Genomic DNA, 10582 nt, shown 5'->3' with positions numbered 1-10582 from the left:
TTTGCTCTTGTGGCCCAGGCTGGAGTGCAATGAGGTGATTTCAGCTCACTGAAACCTCCGCCTCCCGGGTTCAAGCGATTCTCCTGCCTCAGCCTCCTGAGTAGCTGGGATTATAGGGATTTGCCACCACGCCCAGCTAATTTTGTATTTTTAGTAGAGACAGAGTTTCTCCATGTTAGTCAGGGTGGTCTTGAACTCCCGACCTCAGGTGATCTGCCTGCCTTGGCCTCCCAAAGTGCTGGGATTACAGGCGTGGGCCACTGCGCGTGGCCTTGATATAAGTTTGTATCATTTCCTTATGAACTCAAAGATTTGCAGTCTATTTAACTACAGGTCATAGGTAATTAAATTCAAATTAACAAAATATAATGACTGACTAAACATGATAATATTTCATTTTATTTCAGAGTTTTCTTGGAGGCTTTTTTGGTCCAATTTGTGAGATCGATATTGTTCTTAATGATGGGGAAACCAGGAAAATGGCCGAAATGAAAACTGAAGATGGCAAAGTAGAAAAACACTATCTCTTCTATGATGGAGAATCTGTTTCAGGAAAGGTAAATCTTTTGTTTGACAAAACTGTCTACTTATAGGATATCAGAATTAGTTATCAAAGTGGTCCTTGCTGTTTGTTAAATTTGAGTAATTTTGTGAGAGCGAGTTATTTTTTTCCCAAAGGTCAGCTAAAATCTTTGATTGATTAGAACATAATCTTTCCTGCAAAGGAAAGATTTTTACCCTGGAAAGCTTTCAGGGGAAGAGTCTCTAAATTTCATGCAAATTTTTCTGTTTAAGCCTCCTGTGTGGTTCATGAAAAAAATTTTTTTTCCTGTTTGTGATTATGTGCTTCTGTCTGGTTTCAGACAGTTTCTCTAGATCGGAGCTATAATTTACCCAAAGTTTATTTTTCCTTTAACATAAAGTTAGCAATTGGGAGTAAAGGTGTCTTTCTCATTCTTCGTAGCTTACCTCTCTGTACTGCTAGTATTGTGTCTGTTGATCGCATTTCTAGGTACTCTGTAGAGGACTTGAGTACTTTTGGAATGTGTCTATGCATGGTCAGACATGTTTATAATGCCTTCTATAAGGTTTCACTTTTTTCCCCTTTTCTTTATCAAGTGATGTATAAGGTTTTTTGTTTTTGGGGTTTTGTTTTGTTTGGAAATACGGTCTCACTCTGTTGCTCAAGCTGAGTGCAGTGGTATGATCATGGCTTACTGCAGCCTTGTACTCCTGGGCTCAGGTGATTCTCCTACCTCAGCCTCCCTGGTAGCTGGGACTCCAGGTACACACCACCACCTGAGCTAATTTATATATATATTTTTTGTAGAGATGGGGTTTCTTCATGTTGCCCAGACTGGTCTTGAACTTCTGGGCTCAAGCAATCCACCCACCTAGGCCTACAAAAGTGCTGGGATTATAGGTTTGGGCCATCACACCTGGCTGATTATTCTTTTAATTTAGGGAATATGATCAATAGCTGTTAGTGGTCAGTGATAGTGGAGAATAGTAATATCATAGACAAAAGCAAGCCACAAAACATTTGAAATAATTTTTTAAATATCGAATACTAGGATTTTTCTCCCCTGCTTGTTTAATTAATATGTTTATGTGATAGACAGTTTGGGAAATAATATCTATATCGTCTTTTCATATAGAAATAATTCACTGTTAAATTTTGGGTGTGTTTCTTCTTAATCTCTGCATTAATTAATGTTTATATGTAATATAGTAAGCATACCTTTTCCTCTATTGTTGGATATTTAAGTAGTTTCTGTTTTTCAGATGCCTTTCTTCATATCTTTTATAATACGGACATCTGTATACATAAGTTTTTCTCTATAAATTTCTGTAGGACAGCATTATTTCCTGAGAACAGATTCCTGAAAGTGAGCTGCTAGGCCAAAATATGTGTAATATCTGAAGGATCTTAATACACATTAACCTGGAAAATGTATTTGCATTAAATTACATGTCCGTTTTTGGATCTTTTTCACCCAAGACAGCATTGAATATGATCGCTTTGTCGGGTTTGCTATTTTGATAGGGAGGAACAGTCTCACTATTTTAATTTGCATTTCTTTGGTTACTAGATAGATTGGACTTAGATTTATTTACCAGCCATTTGAGGTTTTTTTTTTTTTTCTTTACTTGTACTGCATTGTCTCTTCTGCCAGATTACCTATTGGGGTCTTAGTGTTGAATCTGAAGTGAATTTTTTGGTTTTCAACTTTACTTCCCTTGTACTCGTCCTTTTAAAAGATGGCAAAAGAAAAAGGCCAAGTGTGGTGGCTCACACCTTTAATCCCAGCACCAGCACGTTGGGAGGCAGAAGAGGGAGGATCACTTGAGCCCAGGAGTTCGAGACTATCCTGGACAACATGGGGAGACTTCATCTCTATTTGGGAAAAAAAAAAGATGGAGAAAAAGAGAGACCTAAAGAAGATCAGACAATCATCAAAAGGATGGAGCATGTCAAATGAAAGAAGAGTAAAAGTAGTAGTGTTTGGCCTATTGAAACAACTTGTTAATGGGTTGAGGGTTTAGGAATACCAATCTAGTTTTCTTTCTAGGGAGACTGAACCTAATATCTCAGATATTTCATTTATAGATATGACATGTAAATATCTCTTCTGCTAAGTTGTAAGCTCCTTAAGATTAGAGGATCAGAGTGTGCTTCTTTATTTTCCATAAAATACATCATAGTGTTGATTATATAATAGGCTTTTACTAAATATTTATTTGGTTTGGCCGGGCGTGGTGGCTTACGCCTGTAATCCCAGCACTTTGGGAGGTGGAGGCGGACAGATCACAGGTCAGGAGTTCAAGACCAGCCTGGCCAACTTAATGAAACCTTGTGTCTACTAAAAATACAAAAATTAGTCTGGTAAGATGGCACATGCCTGTAGTCCCAGCTACTCAGGAGGCTGAGGCAGGAGAATCACTTGAACCTGGGAGGTGGAGGTTGCAGTGAACTGAGACTGTGCCATTGCACTCCAGCCTGGGTGACAGAGCAAGTGTGTGCGCTGTGGGTGGCCGGGGGGTGAGTGGTTTATGAACAGAAAATATGAAGAAAAAAAAAAAAAAAAAAAAAAAAAAAAAAAAAAAAAAATTATTTCGTTTATTTTGTTGTTGTTGTTGTTGTTGTTTTTTGAGATGGAGCCTTGTATTGTTGCCTGGGCTGGAGTGCAGTGATGTGATCTGGGCTCGCTGCAACCTCCATCTCCTGGGTTCAAGCGATTCTCCTGCCTCAGCCTCCTGAGTAGCTGGGATTACAGGTGCTCACCACCACACCCAGCTAACTTTTTGTATTTTTTTTAGTAGAGATGGGGTTTCACTATATTGGCCAGGCTGATCTTGAAACCCTGACCTGGTGATCCACCCGCCTCGGCCTCTCAAAGTGCTGGGATTCCAGGCATGGGCCACAGCACCTAGCCTATTTACTGTTTTTAAGTTTTACAGAAAATATTCTCAGTCTAGTTTATTTTTATTTATTTATTTATTTTAAGACAGGGTTTCACCATGTTGGCCAGGCTGGTCTTGAACTCCTGACCTCAGGTGATCCCCCGCCTCGGCCTCCCAAAGTGCTTAGATTACAGGCGTGAGCCACTGCGCCCGGCCTCAGTCTAGTTTAAAGTAATTTTATGTCATTTGGACCAATTGAATGTTCATGGCTGATGTTTATGGGATAAAGGAAAAGGGATATTTAAGCTAGAAATAGAGTTACTCCAGTGTGTTTTTAAAAAAGAATAGTTGGTGTTCAAATTACATTTTGGTCCTGGGTGTGGTGGCTCACGCCTATAGTCGCAGCACTTTGGGAGGCCAAGGAGGGAGGATTGTCAAGCCCAAGAGTTCAAGACCAGATTGAGCAACATAGCAAGATCCCATCTCTACCACTAAATAAATAATTTTTTGAAAAATTACATTTTGGAATTGCTAGAAATCATACATAGACCTGATCAACTATAGATCACATTTTTAAAATGATAAGATCTCTTATAGGTAAGTATTTTCTGTTCAAAAGTTACTGTATCTTGAATCTGATTGTTTATTGGTCTGAGATTTTTTTCATTTTTAATGTTTATTGAAAAACAAAACACATCTAGAAAATCATACACAACAAAAATAAGTTATTATAAGGCATATTTTCTTATAATCACCATCCAAGTCAAGAAGTAGTACTTTGCCAGCTACCCCATGTGTCCTGTCTCCATCACACTCCCATCCCCTCAAAAGTAACCACTGTACTGACTTTTATAGTAGTAAACTTTCTTGTGTTTCTTGTTTAGTTTTGCTCATTTAAGAAAAATTTGTTAGGCTGGGTGAGGTGGCTTATGCCTGTAATCCCAGCACTTTGGGAGGCCAAGGCAGGCGGATCACCTGAAGTGGGGGGTTCGAGACCAGCCTGACCAACATGGAGAAACCCCGTCTCTACTAAAAATACAAAAAAATTAGCCAGACCTGGTGGCGCATGCCTATAATCCCAGCTACTGAGGAGGCTGAGGCAGGAGAATCGATTGAACCCAGGAAGTGGAGGTTGTGGTGAGCTGAGATTGAACCATTGCCCTCCAGCCTGAGCAACAAGAGCAAAACTCCGTCTCAAAAAAAAAAAAAAAAAAAAAAAAAAAAAAAAAAAAAAAAAAAAAAAAAAAAAAAAAAAAAAAAAAGGAAGAAAAACTTGATATGGTTTTTAAACCTCTCTTAATCTCAGGTTCCCTCTTCATACCTTTCTTTAATTTATAATATCTGTTGAAGAGCACGTTGGTCATTTGAATTGTAGAGTTTTCTATGTTTGTGTATTCATGGTACAGTTATTGCCTGTAAGTTGGCAGCTAGGTCCAGAGGCTTGAATCACACTCAAGTTTGATTCTTCTGGCAGGAATATAGGTGGTGGTATCTTTTTTCATTGTGGGTGCAAAATGTCTGGTTTTCTTTCTCTGTCTTTTTTCTTTTTTGCAACTGTTGATACTCAGTACCTAGATTGATTTAACTCATTGGAGGTTGCAGAATGGTGATATTTTAAATTCTGTCATTTTGTTTTTACTTATTAGATGGAATACATTTATAAAGAGACATTATTTATTTCTTGTTTTGTTACCTAGTGGTACAGCTCATATAGAAAAAAAAATGCTTGACCCTTTTCCTTTTTTGGCCTATCTTAAAAAATAATAAATTGTTTCCTTATCCTCCAAAGGTGTAAACCATTGGTTTTATTTCTCAATAACATTTATAAGCTCATGATTTAAACATACTTGATGCTTATAAATATTACCCTGTTGAAGCTCCAGTTGTACCATCCTGTATAACAAGTTACTACAAACTTAGCAGCCTAAAATAAGGAATTTATGTCTTAGGATTTTTGTGAGTTAGAAATCCAAGCATGGGCTAGCTGGATCCTTTGCTCAGGGACTTAAAATCAGTCTAAGGTCACAGTCTATTCTGAAGTTCAGGATTCTCTTCCAGGCTCACTGGATTTTGGCAGAAATTTCCTTGTAGTGCTATGACTAATAGCCTTGTTTCTTGTGCAGTTGGCTGTCTGCTCCTTGAGGCTGCCCTCAGACCCTTGCTGAGTGGCCCCCTTCTCTCAGTTTGCTTTGTCTTCAAAGCCAGGAGGAGAGCATCTATCTGACATTCATCTTATTTTAAAGAGCTTACCTGGTTTGATCAGTTCCAACTAGGATAATCTCCCTTTTGATTAACTGAAAAAATCAACAGATTAGTAACCTCATCACAGGAGTGGTATCCTATCATATTCACTGGCCTCACCCACACCCAAGAGGATTATACAGATGTGCACACCGTCGGGTAGTAATATGGAGGGCTATCTTAGAATTCTACCTACCACATTTATGTTGACTCTTGTGTCCTTTGGACATGGCCCTAGGATTTTTCTTTTTTTAAGCTGTATTGAGATATGTATACACCATAAAAATTCACCCATTTTAAGTGTACTTAAAATTTTTAGCAAATTTAGAGTTGTACAGCCATTGCCACTAATTCCAGAACATTTTCATTACTCCAGAAATTTGTTTAAATGCTGTACCATTAGCAGTCATTCTCCATTTTCCCTCCTTCCAGTCTCTGACAACCACTGATCTCTCTGTTTCTATGAATTTGCCTATTCTGGATATTTCATATAAATGGAATTATACAATGTGTGGTCTTTTCCTGTTTTGTTTCTTTCATTTAGTATAATGTATTTGAGATTCATCCATATTGCAGCATTTGTTATTAGTATATCATTGTTTTTTATTGATGAATAGTATTCCATTTTATGGCCATACCACTCTCTTGTTTATCCATTTACCAGTTGGTGGGTATTTGGGATGCTTCCATTTTTTCACTGTTGTGACTAATGCTGCTGTCAACATTTGTGTAGTAATTTTGTGTGGACCTATGCCTTCCTTTGTCTCGAGCATGTACCTAGGAGTGGAATTGCTGTCTTATGTTAAATTTATGTTTAAGTTTTTAATAAACTGCCAAAGACCCTAGGAGTTTTTGGTGGCTTTCTTGCTAACTGGTATGACAAGATGTTTGAAGCTCTTTTATGTTTCCGGTTCATACCTGCACTCAGCCATAACTTTTAAAGCCATAATTGCATGCAAGGACTGCTCATTGCTACTGTGTTGAGCATTATTGCTAGGCTGCTCAGTGGATAGATGGGGAGGGTTTTTAAATATAGATTAAATAAATATATTTATTTGTATTGTTTTAAGATGAAATACCTCAGGAATCATACTGTCATTTCCAATTCAATGTCAGAATTAGAAGTTTTTACGTAACTTCTTATGTTACATGTGCATCTTCTTTCTTCTGCATCAAGAATATTGGTTTTCAGAGTCAAAGGGGAAGATGTAATTAGCATATCCCAAAATTTACTCATTATCTTTACCCCACATTATATACACAGTAGTCTCAGAATTAACAATACTCATGTTACTGCTACCAACATGATTATGAAGTTAGTTTAAAAAATATTTAGCATTTGCTATTTCTGTTTTACTCACATTTCTTAAATGTACTACAGTAAGTACGTTGTGAGAGCGTATAGTAATTATATACTCTCTGTGTGCTTCCTTTCAGCCCTCACTTAGTCCTGGTTTTATGAATAATTGTTTTATATATAATGTGCACCACCAATCCTTATATCTTTGTCTCTTTGTTTCACTGTCTGAAGCTCATTCTCTACTTACTAGAGTCTAATGGATTTCTCAGGAAATGCTCATGGGAACAATAAGCCCTAAGTTTTTTGCATATTGATAATGGCTTTTTTATGTCCTTTATACTTGAAAGTTAGTTTTACCGAATATAATAACCTTGGCTTACATTTTCTTGAGTGTTTTAAATCTATTACTCCATTGTCTTCTGGTACAGAGTATTGTTGACAGTTTTTTCATTTGAGGAAAGTTTTCTTGAATTACATCCATTAATTAGTATTTGTTACATTGCTTTGGTTTTCTTCTGCTCTTAATATCAATATTTTTGAGTATTTTTGGAGTATGGTTTTTTGCTCTTGTATTCCTTCTGCTTAACCTTTATTTCTAAAATGATTTTTTCTTCTATTTCTAATTATTTTCTGATTTTTCTCACCCTAGCCTAAGATTTTCTTTCATGTATATTGTATCATTTTCTTAATATCTTATAGCCTGTTTTGAAATAAATTATAGTTTTGATCTGTCTTGTCTGTAGAAATGCCATTCTGTTCCTTCTTTTTTTTTCTTAAAATAACTTTGTATGGGATTTGACCTTGATATATTTATGTTGCTAATTTTTATTTGAAATTTGTTTTCCTAAACTTTGTGTGTGTGTGTGTGTGTGTGTGTGTGTGTGTGTGTGTGGTGTGTGTGTCAAGATCTTGCTCTGTTGCCCAGACTGGAATGCAGTGGCATGACCATGGCTCACTGCAGCCTTGTGATCCTCTCATCTCAGCCTTCCAAGTAGCTGGGACCACAGGCACATGCCACCATGCCTAGCTAATTAAAAAAAATTTTTATTTTGTAGAGACAGGGTCTTGCTTTGTTGCCCAGGCTGTTCTCAAACTCCTGAGCTCAAGTGATCCTCCCATCTTGGCTTTCCAAAGTGCTTGGATTATAGATGTGAGCCACTGCATCTGACCTTCTTCTGAACTTTTTTTTTTTTGTGATGGGGCCACACTCTTGTCACCCATGTTGGAGTGCAGTGCGCGATTTCAGCTCACTGCAACCTCCACCTCCCAGGCTCAACCGATCTTCCCACCTCAGCCTCCTGAGTAGCTGGGAACACAGGGGCACACTACCACACCCGACTAATTTTTTTTTTTGGGGGTGGAGATGGGATTTCACCATGTTGCCCAGGCTGATTTCGAGCTCCTGACCTCAGCCTCCCAAAGTGCTGGGATTACACGTCTGACCTGCTGCGCTTGGCTCTTCCTGAACTTTTGAAGGTCTGGTTTTAGTTTTTCTAACCAGCTATCCCTAGACAGGAGGCCTGGCTGGTCAGTTTTGAGTGTTCTCATATTATTGGATTATGCAAAACTCCTACCAGTTTTTTTTTTTTTTTTTTTTTTTTTTTTTTCTGAGATGGAGTTTTGCTCTGTCACCAGGCTGGAGTGCAGTGGTGTGACCTCGGCTCACGCAACCTCCGCCTCCTGGATTCAAGTGATTCTCTTGCCTCAGCCTCCTGAGTAGCTGGGACTGCAGGTGCATACCACCACACCCAGCTATTTTTTGTATTTTTAGTAGAGACAGGGTTTCATCATGTTGGCCAGGATGGTCTTGGTCTCTTGACCTTCGTGATCCACCCATATTGGCCTCCCAAAGTGCTGGGATTACAGACGTGAGCCACTACGCCTGGCTAACCCCTTCCAGTTTTAGCTCTTATTCTCAGATTGACACTGTGCTTTCCAGTGAATATATATGAATGATTTTGGGGTTCTTAGGTCCATCGGACATCCCATTGTTTTTCTTTGATTCCTCCTGCACAGCACTAATACCATGCTAGTACTTGCGGATGTTAACCTAGTTTGTCCCTACTCATTATATTTTGGGATTGTGGGGATCTTTTTTTGTGGTAAATTAGGTCCTTAGATTTTTTGGTTTTGCTGTCTAGTTGGTCCATCTCTTTTTATGGGGGGAATCTGGGGACATTCAAAGACTATGTTGCCATCTTCTCAGAAATTGATCTGAGATTTTAAAAGGCCATGTGTAACCATTCTGGCACTTTAGCAATATGTATCAAAATCTTCAACAGTGGATATCATTTATAGTAGTGGGAACAGGCTGGATTATTACTATATAATAGATAACCCCGAAACCCAGTGACTTAAAACAACAGTGGTAGTGGCTTCTTTCTTGTCCAGGCAACATGTTTCTTGTAAGTCAGCTGAGGGCCTTGTTCTGTGCGATGCTCAGTAATGGAGCAGCCACTCTCTGGAACATCTCGCTCATCATGGCTGAGGAAGAGAAATCTCTCCAGAGTCTCTCACAAGCCATTGAAACGCTCCATCCTAGAAGTAACAAAGACCATTTTAGATCAAATTGATTGTCTTTAGAACCAGTCTTATACATACCCAACCATAAGAGGGTAGGGAATACAATCATACCATGCACTCAGAATGTATACAGCTGGAAATATCTGAGCAGTGCCAATAATGATTAATATTATTTTGATCCCCACATTCTTCTGATCAGCTTTTATCCTAAGATAAACAACCTTGTCCATTACACTGTTTATAATATTCAAAAATTTAAAGCCATTTAAATGTCCAGACATTAAAAAACCTAATTATGGTAGTAACCATTAGATGCTTATGGCCATTATTAATGTAATAATATAGACCAGCATTCATTCACATGAAAAGAGGTTTGCTATAATAACAATATTTATTGAGTACTTGCCACATGACCATGGTATTCCCTCTTAAGTTCTTCACAATGATACAATGATTCCTTTATTTTTATTTTTTTAGAGATGGGGACGGGGTCTTGCTGTGTTGCCCAGGCTGGAGTGCAGTGGTTATTCACAGGTGTGATCCCACCACTCATCAGCACGGGAGTTTTGACCTGCTCTGTTTCCAACCTGGGCTGGTTCACCCCTCCTTAGGTTCACCCCTCCTGGTGGTTCCCCGCTCCCGGGAGGTCACCATATTTATGCCAAACTTAGTGCGGACACCCAATCGGCATACTGCACTACAGCCCAGAACTTCTGGGCTCAGGCAGTCCTCCCACCTCAGCCTCCCAAGTAGCTGGGACTATAGGCATGAGCCACCTCTCCTGTGCCCCCCCTTTTTTTTTTTTGAGATGGAGTTTCACTCTGTTGAAAAGGTAGGCTGGAGTGCAGTGGCGCCATCTTGGCTCACAGCAGCGTCAACCTCCCAGGTTGAAGCGATTCTCCTGCCTCAGCCTCCTGAGTAGCTAGGACTACAGGTGCAAGTCACCATGCCCAGCTAATTTTTGTATTTTTAGTAGAGACGGGGTTTTACCATGTTGGCCAGGTTGGTCTCAATCTCTTGACCTCATGATCTGCTCACCTCGGCCTCCCAAAGTGCCAGGATTACAGGCATAAGCCACCATGTCTGGTCTTTCTTTTTTTTTCTTTTTTTTTT

General features: G+C 38.9%; 1 protein-coding gene across 2 annotated transcripts in view; it reads left to right on the top strand.

The window, feature by feature from the left end:
- VPS26A (VPS26, retromer complex component A) overlaps nucleotides 1-10582 on the top strand; it is a 50849-nt gene that overhangs the window by 8032 nt on the left and 32235 nt on the right. For both annotated transcript variants that reach the window (XM_017548928.1, XM_017548929.2), the window contains exon 2: nucleotides 408-557. In XM_017548928.1, coding sequence (XP_017404417.1) covers nucleotides 408-557 — 150 coding nt within the window. The remainder of the gene's footprint in view (nucleotides 1-407; nucleotides 558-10582) is intronic.

This window comes from Cebus imitator, unplaced genomic scaffold (genome assembly GCF_001604975.1).
Source record: "Cebus imitator isolate Cc_AM_T3 unplaced genomic scaffold, Cebus_imitator-1.0 Scaffold215, whole genome shotgun sequence".
Taxonomy (NCBI): Eukaryota; Metazoa; Chordata; class Mammalia; order Primates; family Cebidae; genus Cebus; species Cebus imitator.
Note: the sequence above shows the minus strand (reverse complement) of the source record. Positions and strands in the feature narration are given on the sequence as shown.